Here is a 17471-nt window from a genome sequence, read left to right on the forward strand (position 1 = left end):
GGGTAACAGACATCAGATGCCCTCTTTTGAGATTTTCTGTGATAGGTTAACTCATGAGCAATCCAAGTTCACTTAGATGGATTCACTTACAGGTTCACCATCATAGGCATTACTTGCCAAGGATACACATGAGTAGAAGCCGAAGTAGATATCTGATTCCTCTTCTCAACACTCTACTGATCCACCCTTCTAAGAAGGAGAAAAAGAAGACTAAGACTCCTTCTTGTTCCTATTGTCAGAAAGGAGCTCATAATGAAGCACATTATTTTTAGAAGATATTTGATGGCTATGAGAGCAGATTGCAGATTTGCAAGCCCTTCTTCAAAAGAGCTCTATTTCATCTCCATCCTCTTCTACCTCACAGCGGTCTGCTTTTCAGTCTTCTTCCACCTCTTCAACATCTTCACCAAATTTTGGATAGGGTCATGCATTACGGGCTTCCATTTCCTTCCCTTCCCAGGTCCCTTGGATACTGGATTTCGGTGCTTCTCACCATAAGGCATCTTCTCAAGAGGTCTTCTCCTCTATTGAGCCTTCTCCGATTCCTCATATTCTCATGGGGAATAACACTACTCTAACAGTCTGTGGGAAAGGTTTAGTTTGCATTCAGGATGGCACATTCCATGATGTTTTGTATGTTCTATCTCTCTTTGCAAACCTTCTCTCAATGTATCAGATTACACACAGTGGATCAGGGAAGACAATTGAGTTCACTACAGATTCAATCTACATTCGAGATAGTGCAATAGAAGGCATTATTGCTTCAGGGATAGTTGATTATACCACCTGTCTCTACACCTTCTCATAGTTTGGTCCACCATCTCCATCATGTGGTGCAGTCAGGACACATGAACCTTTGTATTGTTCCTGAGATCACCACACCTCATTGCGTTGAAGTCTTTTCTTCTTCAACTCTGTCGGACTCTCTAGCTCCACTCATTGAGCCTTCAAGACCACTTGTTGCAGATAGAGGACGTTCATCTCCTCTTTCATGACAGTGTCAACACACTTGCTTTGGGGATTCCTTTTCAAGATCCTCATGTCTACTCCTTTGAGCATTAGTTAGGCCTTCCTGTCATTTAGTGGTTTCCTTGTTCTGTGCCCTTGTTTCGTCCACATTGGAGTTCCATTGGTTTGTTTATTTCTACAGGACTTCATCATTCTTGGGGGGGCTTTTCTGTCTCATCTCTCTCTCATGGGGGGGTTTTTTCTGGTTTTGAGAGAGTCTCTTGAGCCATAAAATTTTTGTTCTTTTATTTTTCAACATGTTTATTCTATCTCTTTTTGGAGAGGGGTTTTTCCAACTACGTTTTCTCCTTTGTCTCTGGTTCACAGAGATTTCCTTGTATTGGGTACTTGATCAGGCCTTGTTGCAGGGACCCATTTTTCGTACTTTCATAGCTTTGCTAGGTTAGCTTCCTCCTAAGCTTCACTTAAGGAGGGGTGTTAGAGTAAATTATTTATTACTCTAGGTGCTTTAGCTCTCTTAGGTGCATATAATTAATATTTTATATTAATTATATTGTGCAAACCCAGCTTTCTTTCCTTTACGGTTTTGTTCACCTTAAAAGGTTGAACTTTTATATTTTGTTTTCATAACTTACAATACATTTTTTTCTCTCACATTTCTGAGCACTTCTAAGCTCTGCTTTTTCCATTTTCTGGCTTCTCTTCATTACAGGATATTTGCATGTAGGTGTTCTTGAAGGTCTGTAAAGTTGAATTTCTCAACTTCTATAGTCTTGAGTGAAGATAATTGTCTCTTAATTCTATTTTCTTCACAAAACATGTTAAACTCTTTAGAGATAAACTCTCCTCCTATATCTAATCTTAAACATTTTATCTTAACACCAGATTCATTCTCAACTCTATTCTTAAATATTGTAAACTTCTCAAATGCTTTAGATATCTCTTTAAGAAATTCTACCCACATTGTGCTAGTGAGATCATCAAAATAAATCATAAAATACCTTTCTCTGTAGAATCCTCTTTTCCTAGTAGGCTCACTTAGATCTATGCGAACAACCTCTAGCTCCTCAATAGTAGTGAACTTTTAACTGGGAAATGTTATCTTCTTCTATTTAGCCATGATAGATTATTGGTAGACACCATTAGTAGGCTTCATAATCTTAGGAAAATCTCTAACTAGAAATGTGCTATTAACCTTCACAATATTATCAAAGTTTATGTAATAAATCCTCCTATTCCATGACCAACTATTATCCAATTTAGTGACCAAACATGTCATCTCAGTGGGATTAAACTAAAATACATTACCTCTATATCTTGTACCTATTAAAATCAACTTACCATCTTTATCTTTGATAATTTAGGTCTTCTATGTAAATTGAAAATGATAACCTTTATCTACCAATTGTCCAAATCTCAACAGGTTATGCTTTAAACAATCAATATAGTAAACATCATCACTATTATACCTTCCATCAAGAGTAATAGATCCTATCCCTGTAATGTGATAGGCCATTGTTTTTAAGTCTAATGATACCACTACAATGATTCTTGAATTTAAAAAACTTGTTCATATCACCAAACATGTCCATTTTCTATTATCTTAATGTAGTGCAAGGTAGGAAAATCCTCAAGGGAGATGTCCTAGCCCCCAACAAATAACAAAACCATGAAAGATTAAAAAATAACATAGATATTTAGATCCAAAATAATGTCAATTGTCTTTATAAAATTTACATCAACATTCCCAACTATAAGGCCTTCCGAGTTATGACCAAATATATAATTAGTTACAATAGTAATTTTGCAAGATTCCTTAAGATCCAACCCAAACACTAGGTAGTCTAGATCCACACTCTGGTAGAAACCTCCAAGGAGAATCTAAACTTGTGCTCACAAGCCCACCAAGCAATATCCTTGTTTCCCAAGCCCTTCTCAAACTTTATCCAAGATCCAAATGTAAACTACCTTACATTTGGTGCTCTATCCACACACTCTAAATTTTTTTTCTCACTTAGCTACTCCATCTTCCATGCTCTTCTCCAAGCTAGATCCCATACTCTTTATGACTCACTCAACAAAATGAATGAATAAAAGACTCCACAAAACCCTCTACTTATACCCAACTAAGGCACAAGTTGGCCTAGCCACAAATTAAAATAAACCCTTACATTAAATATATGCATAACACACAAGTAGGCCTAGTAAGTTACATTAAATAATGCCACTTATTAAGTGCTTTTCCCCTCTTTTCTCCATTATTTATTTATTTAAATTTTTTTTCCTTCTAATTTTTTTCACTTTCTCTCTCCATAATTTTTTAAAATAATTTCTTTCTCTTTTTTTTTGAAAAACAAACAAAAACAAAATTATTTTCCCATTTATTTTCTGATTCAAGATGCTCTTGAATCATATCCAATCAAATTTCTTTTCAACTTGAGAAACTAGAGCTTTCTCCTCTCCAATTTCTATGTCAAGATCATCTTCTCTAATAGCTACAAGTCCTAGCTCACCATAACTTTCACTCTAAACTCTTTCCTTAGTTTTGTCATCTTCATTTTGGTACAAACAATTTCTAGGTCTTCTAGGCTTAAACTTTCCTTGATAATGACCAAATTCATTACAAGTCCAACATTTAAGTATATTCTTACCATCTGGTTCTCTTCTTAAATTAAGTTCTATAGCTTCTACAATCTTCTTATCTTCATTAGATTTGGTTCTACTGCTGCTAGAGAAATATTCATGAGTGCTTTCACTTCTAGATAGACATTGATGAACACTTAAGGCACTAAAATTTTTCTTGAATCTTATCCATTCTCAAGAATATCTTAAACTTGATTACGTTTCTTTCAATTTTCCAAGCATAGTTTCCCTGGTGAACTTATTAGTATAGGGTATCAAAAGTTCAATCATGTGTGCTACTTTCTTGAATGGTGGTGTTAAATTTTTCAAGATCTCCTATACAAATTCATCTTCTTCCCTAGATCCACCATATGAATTGATTCCTACAAAAATTTTAGATATCCTAACAATATAACTTCTTATGAATTCATCTTCCATCATTTTAGCATCTTGAAATGACCATATTTAATTTTGCAATCTTATCATTTTTGTATGTGTATTGCCTTTAAAAGTAGATTCTAAAGCTTTCACAATTGGATGAGATGTATCTAGTGACTTTACCTAATTGTATTCATTATTAGGAAGAGCTAATAGTAAGGCTTCTCTAGCTCTCATATTGCGCATGAATAGAACTCTTTCTTCACTGCTTTCTTCAAGCTTGGCTTCTTCCACAATATTGTTGTTAACTTTTGTCAAAAGCCAATATCTTGTACCTATACATAGAAGATAAGTCTTCATCTTCTCTTTCTAGGTGTCAAAGTTGACTCCAAAGCTATTGAGATTTTCCTTTTAGTACTTGACACTCTGATACCAATTGTTAGAATACATAGTCCACCAATATAACTAGGAGGGTGAATCAGTTATCCAACTATTATCACAATTATCAACCTTATTATATCTTAACCATATGAGAAATATAATCAGAAGCCACAACAAGATACTCATGCACAATGACACCAGATATGTTAACTAGGGAAACCCTTGATCAGAGGGAAACTCCATGTGTGGATGTTACCCTCAAAATGATGTACTAATATAAATATTCCTTGTTAGAGGATGGACCTATTAGAAATAATAATCCACCAATAGGTGAACATCCTTTATCTTCCCTATAAAATGGTAGGGCGGTGCCCCTACAATTCTATGGCAGTGAAGGCTAAAGTTCTATTGACTCAACTACTAATATAGTTTGGCGAGAACAGCCTACTATTCTAAGGCCACCGGTCGAGCATTCTGCCGCAGCCGAATAGTAGGGCCTATAGATTGTAGGATCTGCCCCTGCATGCAGACTGCCTTTTAGATAAGCCGGGTGTGTTTAGATAAGTTCCGGGGGGTTCATTAGTTATATAATTATCTAAAACCTTTACTAAGAAATTTCAACTATTCCATCAAAGTAAAAAGCAATCAAAAGAGATGTGCATACACAAATACACTAGATATGTTGACTAGGGAAACCCTTGATTAGACGGAAAAGCCTGGTGGGAATGATGCCCACAAAAGAATGTACTAATATGAATAATCCTTTTTAGAGGATAGACCCTGTTAGGAGCTTGTTAAAAAACTTAGTACAAAGAGACCCTATTAGGACAATTTGAATCCTTGTTAAGAGATTCCAACTCTATTAGGAGTGGTAAAAGATAGTTGAACCCACTATCCAAAAAGCTTCAGGATCAGATCAATGAACCCACTGTCTAATCGATCTCGATACTATTACTTTTAAAATAATAGATGTGAGACATTCTTCTATTTCTTCCTCTATCCAGTATGTTAGACTTCTTCACCTTTAGATCATGCAATCAGATCTAGAATTCTAAAACCATTAATAGTAACCCTTAAGGTCACTTACATGAATTATAAATCACTCTGCTCTACTACTTCACAGTTTACAATTCACCTCTGCTCTACTACTTCATAATTTGCAATTCACCTCTACTCATCGATCTCATCCATAATATTTAAGAATTGGAAAATATCTTTCCTTTATGCCACACTCAAAATTAAGTCCTTGAGTCATTTTTCACACTTTACCACAAATTAATTAAATAAAATACATATTTAATTAATGTTTTCAGCTCATAGTTATACACAAATTTTCACACATGTGACTTTTGTGCCTATACACTTGCTGATGTAATCAATGGTTAGTGTATGACCTCCAGTTAACTGCGCAACCCTTCATTTCAAATACAATACTATATATCAATCATACAATAGAAACTATTTTCCTAATGCTCTGTTTCTATGTGGTTCTTTGTAAATCATCAATATCTTCTATACACTATCAATTCAGGTTCTACACACTTTCCCATGTGACAAATACATGCAGTAGTATGTGTTGGTAACTACACATAAGCAAATACACAATGTATTGTCCTTAATACAAAAATAACAGTTTGCTGCTCTATTAGTCTTTTACAAACTCATTACTATGTTGTCATCAATGAAAAATATAGTTATAAATACATCATAACAATGTTATGCAATACTCCTTGATAGCATCTAGATACATGCTAATAATATTCCCCTTTGGCATTAATGGCAACATAGATGAAAAACATCTAGTTCTAGAATACCAACAAGTCTCTTCATCAATCAAATCTTGCTTCATGCAAATATTTTATTACAACACTTCTCTCCCATGATACAAACTCTCTCCAATGTTTTCTCTAATGTTTTTCATATCACTCTCTCCCCCATTGACATCAATGTTAAAGATAGTACAATAATCTATCAGCATGACCACAAGTCGGTCTATTGCTTTATAACTTTTGTATATTACTCTATAGACAACACTAGTGTCTAAAGACACTGTTCCATATCAAATATCAATTACCAAGAGTCCTTGATTGACTTTTTTTATCATAGATACTCCCCAATAGAGGAAGCATCAACATTCAGTCTAGTCTAACAATGGTGCTATGTACCCTAGATTGATGCACTTTTGCATTTTCTACTCTGAACTAGGTAGGGGCATAACCCCAAGCATGCCTCTTAGGTACTCAAATGTATCCTTTGGTAAGGCCTTTGTGAAATGTCTATAATCTATTCCTTAGTGTTGATGTACACCAGTTTGATTTCTTTCTTTGCAACTTTCTCTCTTAACACATGATACTTTATGGCTATGTGCTTAGTTTTAGAATGCAAAATAGGATTCTTAGACATGTTAATAGTACTTGTGTTATCATAGTAAATGATAATACGTTTTTGAATGTAACTCCAATAACTTTCATCATCTCCTTCATCCATATGACTTGATTATAGTTTTTTTCTATTGCAATATACTCTGCCTCTACAGTGCTTTGTGAGGTGTAATCTTGCTTCTTGCTAAGCCAAGAAACAAGCCTTCCACCAAGAAAGAATACTACACCATTGGTGCTTTTTCTATCATCCCTATCTCTAGCCCAATCAACATCTATATAAGTTCAAAGTTTGAAATCATTTCTTCTATCATACCAAATGCCATAATCTGATGTCCCTTTCAGATATTTGAATATCCTCTTTACTACTACAAAGTGATATTCTCTGGGATCAGCCTGAAATCTTGCCACAATTCCAACTGCATTAGCTATATCTAGTCTGCTATGAATTAGATACTACAATCCTCCAATCATTGATCTATATTTCTTTTGTTCAATAGTAGGTGTCTCATCCTTGCTTGATAACTTGTGACCAATTACCATAGGAGTTCCAATAGGTTTACAATTTTCTAGACTGAATCTTTTTAGTAAATTTTTCAAATACTTGGTCTAAGAAATAATGATATCTTCTTTGTTCTGAATGATTTTCAATCCTAAGAAAAAATTCATTTCTCCTATTATGATTATCTCAAACTCATTCTTCATATCTTCTAAGAATTTGTTGTTGGCTTCATCATTTCCTCCAAAAATGATGTCATCAACAAATATAATAATTATCAACAAACCATCTTCTATTTCTTTCAAGTACAAGTTATTTTTTTACTATTTCTTTAGCAAATCCAAGATTTGTTAAGTATTTATCCAACCTTGCATGCTAGGTTCTTGGTGCTTGCTTTAATCCATACAAGGCTTTCTTTAGTTTGCAAAGCATATCCTTCTCTTCTATCAAAGGAAAACCCTCTGGTTGCTCAATTGAAACTTCTTCTTCAAGTTCTCCATTCAAGAATGCTAACTTAACATCAACTTAACATCCATCTAATATACCTTAAAATTCTTATTTGTTGCATATGCTAGGAACATTCTAATTGCTTCCATTCTGGGTACAAGTGCATATGTCTCCTCATTGTCAATTCCTTCTTGCGGAGAGTAACCTTTGCATACAAGTCTTGATTTGTTTCTTATTACTTCTCCATGTTCATTCATTTTATTTCTAAACACCCATTTTGGGCCAATCACATTTTTGTCCTTAGGTCTAGGAACTAATTCTGATGTATGATTTTTAATTATCTATCAAAGTTCTTCCTTCATTGCTTTTATCCAATGATCATCTTTGATTGCTTCATCTGTGCTTTTTGGTTCTACTTGAGATATTAGGCTTAGTTCTTCATTAGTTTTGCTTCTTATCATTACTCTTTTTTCTTTACTTCCTATAGCAGGATGATTTCTCATCAAATTGATGTTTAGGGTAGGATTTGCTACTTCAATTCTTATTTCAGGTACTATGCTCTGTTCTTCTCTTGCTACTTCATTTTGCACATTATTTTGCAAGTCTTTGTTATTTTTGGCAAACAATTCATTGCATTTTTTGGTCATTCTAGAATAATCTTCTCCATCAGAGTTATAATCTATCATCTTTTCCTTAGTGCCGAACATTTTTTCAACTTTAACATTTGTGCACTCTACTATAGTTTTTGTTCTATAGTTGAAACATCTGTAAGCTTTACTTTTTAATGAATAGCCAAGAAACATACCTTCATCGCTCCTTGGATCAAACTTACCAATATCATCATCTCTTTTCATGTAGTATTTTCTTCCAAATTTCTTGAAGTACATGATTGATGGCGAGTGACCAAACCATAACTCATAGGGATTTTTATTCATACCTCTTCTAATATGCACTCTAATTAGTGTGTATACTATTGTATTAATTGCTTTTCTTGAAAAGGTTTTTGGTACATCATTCTCAAATAACATAGCTCTTGTTACTTTAGTAATTGACTTGTTTCTTCTTTCAACAATCCCATTCTACTCAGGTGTATGGCATGAGGGTAGTTGTCTCCTAATGCCATGCTCTTCACAATAGATGTTTAATTCTCTAGAAGTGAATTCTCCTCCTCTATCTAATCTTAGGCTTTTTATTTTGACTCCAGATTCATTCTCTACTTTGTTCTTGAATATCTTAAATTTTTCATATGCTTCTAATTTTTCCTTGAGAAAAGCTACCCACATCATTCTAGTAAAATCATCAACAAAGATCAGAAAATACCTTTGCCCATAGAATCATCTTGTTCTTGTAGGACCACTCAGATTTGTATGAACTAATTGTTGTCAATCTTAGCTACCAAACATGCTATTTTAGTATAATTTAATTGAAATACATTACCTCTAGTTCTTGTACTTGTACCAAATGGTTTTCCTTCCTTGTTCTTGATAATGCATGTGTCATTACCAAACTACAAATGGTAACCTTTTTCCATAAGCTATCCAACACTTAAAAAATTATGGTTCAGTCCATCAACAAAATAAACATCATTAGTATATGTTTTACCATCAAGTGTGATGGATCCATTTCCTGTAATGGGATAGGCTGCATTGTTCCCTACTCTGAAAATTCCTCCATCATGGCTTCTAAATTTGAAATTTTTTCTCATATTACTAGTCATGTGATGTGAATAGCCACTATCAATGATCCAATCTTTCTTTTTAACTTGTGAGATCAATGCACTTTCTTCTCTAATCTCTCTATCATGATCATCCTTTTTTTATGGCTATGTACCCCAATTCATCTTCACTCATGTTTTGATTAGTTTCTTCTTCCTCTTCTTCTTCATTAGCATATAAGCAATTTCTAAGTCTTCTAGATTTGAATATTCCCTTGTACTTTCTTTCTCTTTTAGGACACTTAAATGCATAAAGACCATATTCATTACATGTCCAACATTTGAATATATTCTTACCATCTTTTTCTCTTTCCACTCCTTGGATCTTTTCCTCAATAGACTTGCTACTACTCGCAATCTCTCCCTATGCTTTTGTGTTCCTTGCTAGACTAGGTTTAATATTCAATGCACTAAATGTTATCTAATTTTTTGCTAATTCTCCAGATTATTTTACATCAAATTCTGTAGCTTCCAATCTACCAAGTAATGTGTCTTTTGTGAAATTAGTAGTACAGGATATTATTAGTTGAATCATTTGTGCCACTATCCTGAAAGGTGGTTTTAGACTTTTCAAAACTTTCCATATCACTTCATCATTAAATTTCTTTCCACTAAGAGATGTGATTCCTAAAACAATCTCAGATATTTTGCCAATATAGCTCCTTATAGATTCATCTTCCATCATTCTAGCATCTTGGAATGCACAATGTAAATTTTGTAATATAACCCTTTTTGCATGTGTATCACCCTCATAATTAGCCTCTAAGGTTTTCCAAATTTCATAAGATGTTTTGACTTGTTTTACCTAACTGTACTCACTTTCAAGTAGAGCTGACAATATTACTTCTCTTGCCCTTATCTTGCACATAAATACTTCTCTCTACTCCTCAATAAATGTTTCAAGATTGTCTTCTTCCAAAATGTTTTTAGATTCCTTGGTTAGAAGCCAATATCCCAGGGACCCATGCACAAGAGATGAGTCTTCATTTTATCCTTCCATCTGTCCTAGTTTGTGCCGTCAAATCTAAGACTTTCCTTTTTGAACAAACTCACCATGGATCTCCCAAAGTTGGTAAACTTTTCGTTCAAGGTCCTGAGGCTCTTATAATAATTGTTAGAAATAATAATCCACCAATATAACTGAGAGGAGGGGTGAATCAGTTATATAAATATCTGAAACGTTTATTAAACAATTTTAACCATTCAATCAAAGTAAACAACAATAAAAAAATATGCAAATACAAAAATACACAAGATATGTTGATCATGGAAACCCTTGATCAGAGGGAAAACCTTGACAAGAATGATGCTCACAAAAAAATGTACTAGTTTATGAATAATTCGTGTTAGAGGATGGACCTTGTTAGGAGTCTATTACAAAACTTCGTACAAAGAATTCCTGTTAGGAGATTTTGAATTCTTGTTAGGAAATTCCAACCCTGTTAGGAGTTGTAGAAGATAGCTGAACCCTCTGTCCAAACAACTTCAAGATCATATCAACAAACCCACTATCCAATTGATCCAAGTACTATTCATTTCAGAATAATTGATGTGTGACAATCTTCTGCTTCTTCCTCTATCTAGTACATCAAATTTCTTCACCTTCAGATCATGCAATCAAATTTGGAGCTTTGAAACAATCAATAGTAACCCTTAAGGTCACTTACATGCATTACCAAATCACTCTACTCTATTGCTTTAGAATTCACAATTCACCTCTACTCTGCTACTTCTCAATTTGCAATTCACCTCTGCTCATCGATTGTATCCATAATATTTAAAACTTAGAAAACATCTTTGCTTTATATCACACTCAATATTAGGTCTTTGAGTCAATTTCATACTTTACCATAAATTAATTAAATAAAATACATATTTAATTAATGTTGTTAGCTCACAGTTATACCCAAACTTTAACATGTGTGACTTCCATGCATGTGCACTTACTGACATCATCAATGGTCAGTGTACTACCTCTAGTTAACTGTGCAACCCTTCATTCCAAATACAATGCTCTATATTGATCATACAATAGAAACTATTTTCATAATGCTCTGTTTCTATGTAGTTCTCTATAAATCATCAATATCTTTCGTATGTTGTCAGTTTAGGTTCTATGCACTTGTCCATGTGAAAAATACATGTAGTAGTATGTGCCAGTAACTACACATAAGAAGATATGCAATGTATTTTCTTTAATACAAAAAATGATAGTCTACTTCTCTAGTAGTTTTTTACAAACTCATTACTATGTTGTCATCAATGAAAAACACAATTATAAATATATCATAATAATGTTCTGCAATACTCCCCCTTAGCATCCGCATACATGCTAATAGCACCTTGTTAGGAGTCTATGAATTTTTTAAAATACATATTAGTACCTATTAGGAGACTTTGAATCCTTTTTAGGAGATTCCAACCTTGTTAGGAGTTGTGCCAACTCTGTTAGAAATTGTAGAAGGTAGATGGAACCATTTGTCCAAACAACTTTAGGGCCTTAAAGAATAATAGAATTGAACTATACTTCTCCTTTTTCTTCCTATGTCCTATCAACATGATGCTCCTTTTGATCTCGTTACCAAATCATAAACTTTGTATGCAATAATCCTTTGAATCGCTTACTCACATTTACCAAACACTCTACTATTGTTTGAACTTTTTTGAATGCTTTGCATACCACATACATTTTATAATCAAGGAAAATAATTTCCTTTATACCAAGTCCTCAAAATAATTCCTTGAGTCATCCTTGAGGTTTTTACAATTAGTTATGATAGGACCGTAATAAGATCATTAATTATTTCACAACCACATAGCACTATTAGCTCACAATCTTTACAACTCTTCACATGTATGATTTCAAATCTTATGCACTCACTGACATCATCATCAGACTATCCTCTCTCACTATATAACTTTGTGTACCTTGATTATACCTATATTAAAAGGTAAAATACAATCATCAAAAATTGTTTCTCAAGTCCCCTATTTCTCCACTTCTCTCTATAAGTATTATCAACTCTTTCAATAACCTAATTGACAGTCCAAAAAATTTCCTAGTCCTTCTCTACTTGTGTGTGTGGGGTGGGGGGTGAGGAGGTAAGTATATATCTCTGAAGATATAGTTGTTCCATTCCTTCCATACATTCTAGTAGATATGGGGGGAATGGCCTTCTATATAATTTTTTATCAAGCAATGGCATATATGGCATTGCCATCCAAGGATAAATTGGCAAACATTACTATTGAAAACCCATGAGATTATGAGTTGATTAAAAATAGTCTACCAACTTGAATAGAATAGGGGAAGTGGATGAAAAGGTGAGGGATAGATTCTTCATTAGTGTAACACAACACACACACACCTATTGAACATCTAAAAGCCATTCCTCTTAAGGTTGTCAATGGTGAGGATGACGTTGTGTATAATCAACCACCAAAATAAATTAATCTTAGGGAGAAAGTGGAAGTGTCAAATATTCTTCCACTCCAAAGCTCCCTCCTCTCCAATTATAGTATTATATGCCCATTTCACACTAAATTCCCCACTTGAGTTTTTATCACATATTATTTTATCCATATCAGGAAAGGAGGGAATATGAATCTCCTTCAGAAGAGTGAACAATTTATCATATAAGGCTTTGTCTTCGCTATTAAAGTTGTTTATGATGAAGACCTTCTAGTCTTTGTGATGAATTTAGCTCTTCACCTTTTCTGCCATCTTGATCTCCCTTGCTTTTTGAAAGTGGCAAAATTTGTTTTGATTAAAGGAACTTCTCCAACCAATCTATTCTTCCAAAATCTGCCCTGGTTCTCATCCCCAATGCTCCATCTAATGCCCCCCCTCCCCTAAGTCTTTTCTTATCTTGATGATATTATTCCATATCCTTGAACTAACCAATAAACCTTCACTAAAGAGAGCCTAGATAAAGGTTTGGATTCCAAGTACTTAGCTCTCATAATTTGACACCAAGGGTTTGATTCTTGGCCCAACCTCCAACCAACCTTCATCATAAGGGCTTTGTTCAAATCTACATTTTTTTCTTAGATTTAGACTTTGTTGGAATTTCATCTTACACATCTTGTCTTAACTAATTGGGCTTAACTTTTTCTTCTCCTTTGATCCCATCCATAGGAAATTTTGTTGAATTTTCTCAATAATATCTTTGAACCTATTAGATATCTTAAATAATGATAACAAGTAGTTAGGAATTCTTTGTAAAGAGGCCAATAATAATTGAAGGTTATGACCATTGCTTAGGAACTCCTCTTTCCAAGCTACCAGTTTACTTTGCCTCCTTTCCACCATAGTATTCTAGAATTGGGGGGTCACCTCCTTGACCGTGAGTGGAATCCCTAGGTAAGTGTTAGGGAGGTTCACAACCTGACTTTGCAACTCTCTAGTTATTCTTTGCTATAGTGCCATCTAAGCATTGCATAACTTTCTTTTATGGTAATTGATGTGTTTCCCCAACACTTTTGCATACCCATTTCGAGTCTTCCTTGAAGTCTTAGCCAAAATATCTTTTTAATTTATTTTTTATACTAATAATATTATTTTTGTAATAAATATGAGATTAAATTTTATGAAATTTATAACTATAATTATATGTTTAAAACACCTAACAAGGTCATATTCTTATTTTAATTTTACTAATTTTTTTAAAAATAATAATATTTTTATGATTTGGTTTATATTTTAATTATTGCTAATGATTATATATACAAATGATTAAACAATTATGATTTAATAATTTTTAGGTATAAGAATTTGATATTAAAGATTATTAAAAGATTATTTTCATTTTATTGTATTTTATTAAATTAAATTATTTTATGAATCTAAGTATATTATTTTGATTAATTATAATTAATTAATAAATTTTAAGGGCAAGCACAAGCCTCTATGTGCCATTTGTACAGTTGACCAATGATCTGCATAATTTGTAGTTGAAAATAACAATTTTTTTTTGAGAAAAATCACTAAATTTTGGTGAATCTGAAAAATAAAAATAAAAAAATTGAACTTTGTTTTGTCTTTAGTACACTTCATATGTAGATTAGCCTATCCCCTTGTTTTGTAGCTCTAATAGACTTTGGATGGTTTAGCCTATATTGAACGTTAGCTTGTTTGAACATAAGATTTTCTTTGAACCGAAGAAATCCAATTCAATCAGAAAGAAGTAACCCGGTTTACACGTAATACTTGCTTTTGCAGGGTGAAGAACAACCAGATTGTATATCACTAGAAACCAAGATAAATATTCGATGTATCCAGAATAATAGGTTCACAAATCCGAGGAGAATTTTTTTCTAATATAATAGTGTTGTCATCGCTGGAATCTAGCTATGTTGCAAGCAATTATATTTTAAATTTCTATTCTACTATAGAGAGTTCGAAACGTGGCCTATTTAGAACACATGAATATCTGGACAACCCAGTCCGGATCAGAAACAGTTGTTCAATTGTCAGGATGTAACATGTTTTTATCAAAGTCAACGCAACATTTAAAAAAAAATATGATTCTGTGAATGCTTAGGTTCTGTAAGCATGAGCCTCAAGGCACTTATAAATATCCCATCGTTACCAAAACCTTCACACCACATTCTCTTCTGAGTCTGCTTTTTGTTGATTTGCATAGCATAGCATTTCAGTAATGACGACTGCTAGTCTTTACACCTGCTTTATGTTTGTAACGCTTATTTTATGTTCAAGTGTAGCCCACGGACAACTTCGTTCAACATATTATGTCTTATCATGCCCACTAGCACCACTCATAGTCAAACTTGCTGTGTTTCAAGCTGTGAAAAATGAGAAAAGAATGGGTGCATCTTTGCTCCGCCTTCACTTTCATGATTGTTTTGTTCAGGTAAACATTTGTCCCCATTAATTTATAAGGTCAGCCTCTGTAATTGATATGAAAATGGAAGCATTCGCTATTATTTTGTGCAGGGTTGTGATGCGTCAGTACTGTTGGACGACACCTCAATATTTACTGGAGAAAAAACTGCAGGACCCAATGCGAATTCTCTGAGAGGATTCGATGTGATAGACACCATTAAAGCTCGTTTAGAAGCTGTCTGCCCTGGGGTTGTGTCTTGTGCTGATATTTTGGCACTTGCTGCTCGTGATTCTGTTGTTCAAGTAAACTTCTAACACTCTTCTATTCATTTTATATATAATCTTATGCTGGCTATTGCGAGAAGAAATTTACTGGATATAAAATATTCATTCTGTTTTTTTTTTCGCGAATATATAGTACGTAAGTTTTCCTTTGAATTGTGGGAGATTTTAGGTTTGTGCGATTTCAATTATCATTTCCGTGATTTGTCGTTAAATTAATCTGTTAGGGTAAGAACAAATGTTGTTGAAATTTCTCTAAAATATTATAGATTTTATCCAAGAACATGGTTTTGTTGATAATTGTTTAGTTGGGAGGGCGCACATGGAAGGTGCCATTGGGAAGAAGAGATTCAACGAATGCAAGTCTAAGTGATGCCAATAAAAATCTCCCGAGTCCATCTTCAAACCTTACTACACTAGTTTCCGCATTTCAATCTCAAGGACTTTCTGAGAAAGATATGATTGCGCTTTCAGGTATTTGGAGATATTAAACATCTATTTACAAATGTTCATTCTATACTTGATATTTAAATAATCAAAGAACATAGTATAAACAATGTGATCAATCTTTTGCTTAGTAGTTATTTTTTATAGATGATTGTATAATCTAAAATTATAACTACAAGAAGTTAGATGTTATGCACCAAGACAATATTTGGAATTCTTAAAGTTTTATATATTTGGTATCTTAGGTGGTCACACAATTGGTCAAGCAAGGTGTGCAACCTTCAGATCTCGCATATACAATGATGAAAATATTAACTCTTCATATGCCAATTCTCTCAAAGCAAATTGTCCAAGTAGTGGTGGCGACAACAACCTCTCACCATTAGACGTGACTACTACCGATATTTTTGACAATACTTACTATAAAAATCTGAAAGACCAGAAAGGGCTCCTCCATTCTGATCAAGCATTGGTTGGAGGATCCTCAGATGCTTTGGTCAAAACGTATAGTACCGATCAATCTGCCTTCTTTGATGATTTTGCAGAAGCTATGGTGAATATGGGAAACATTAGCCCGCTCACTGGTAGCAATGGACAAGTAAGGAAAAATTGCAGGAAAATCAATTGAAACGTAGAGAAAAGGATATGTAATGAAGCAAAAGATACCACTTCTTGATTATTAGAATGATGTTAGGGTTCTTTGTTTTCAATAATTACACGTCCCAATTAACAATATCAATAATTGGTGACAGTGCCATTTATTCCACATAATAAGGGTGTACCAACTCCACCCTTATTATAAGCGATGTATAAGTATGTGAAATGTTTTCTCAAATTAAAAATATTTAGAGTTTATGATTATGTTGAAATTTTACTACAGCTATTAAATTTCTAACCGGATATATCTATGGCACGTTTGTAATTTAATTGATAGTTGACACAAGGAAATATATAAAATAATGTTAAAGGTTTACATTTGTAAAATCTTTGATTTTTTTTAATATTTAAAAAATAATTAATTTTTAATTATTTTTAGTATAAATATAAGTCTTTTATTAGATATGTAGTATTTTTTATAAATCTATATTATTCCAACTTTAAATGTATTTGAAATTTTTCTTAAGAATATTACTATATTTACTTGATCTTTTAGTTAAAAATAGATTCAATAATATTAACATATCAAACGGTTGCTATAAAAAATTGATAGATTAAAAAATATTATAATTTAAAAATTATTATTATTATAAAAAATAAATATTAATTAATTTTGATTAAGTGTCTACAAGTTTAAAAAATGAAAATTCCAAAAGATATTGTTAAACAACAATTTCTTAAGTCCAATCATTTTAACAAGCTTGATCTCATCCTTTCTTCTCCTAATGAGTTGAATTCATTGTGACTAAGTTGTATTGTTATTTGTAGTCATGTGTTTGAGTTATTGAATGTATTCTTGTATAAAGATCATTTATATTTTGGTTCACCGTTATCTACAACTACAACTCCAAC

At 33.1% G+C, this 17471-nt stretch overlaps 1 protein-coding gene across 2 annotated transcripts; it reads left to right on the forward strand.

Moving 5' to 3' along the window:
• The first annotated feature begins 6364 nt into the window (after positions 1 to 6364).
• LOC149565953 (cationic peroxidase 1-like) lies at positions 6365 to 16590 on the forward strand. 2 transcript variants are annotated; one of them, XM_089817299.1, is made up of 5 exons: positions 6365 to 6386; positions 15113 to 15261; positions 15345 to 15536; positions 15824 to 15989; positions 16208 to 16590. In XM_089817299.1, exons 2-5 carry the CDS (start codon positions 15214 to 15216, stop codon positions 16588 to 16590), a joined length of 789 nt encoding a protein of 262 aa, XP_089673425.1. In that variant the 5' UTR covers positions 6365 to 6386; positions 15113 to 15213. The 2 variants fall into 2 exon arrangements, with proteins under 2 accessions (XP_089673425.1, XP_089673424.1); XM_089817298.1 differs by lacking the exon at positions 6365 to 6386 and having other exon boundaries at positions 15049 to 15261.
• Positions 16591 to 17471: the final 881 nt, after the last annotated feature.

This window comes from Cupressus sempervirens, chromosome 3 (genome assembly GCF_028749045.1).
Source record: "Cupressus sempervirens isolate cs-2001-9-10 chromosome 3, ASM2874904v1, whole genome shotgun sequence".
NCBI lineage: Eukaryota > Viridiplantae > Streptophyta > Pinopsida > Cupressales > Cupressaceae > Cupressus > Cupressus sempervirens.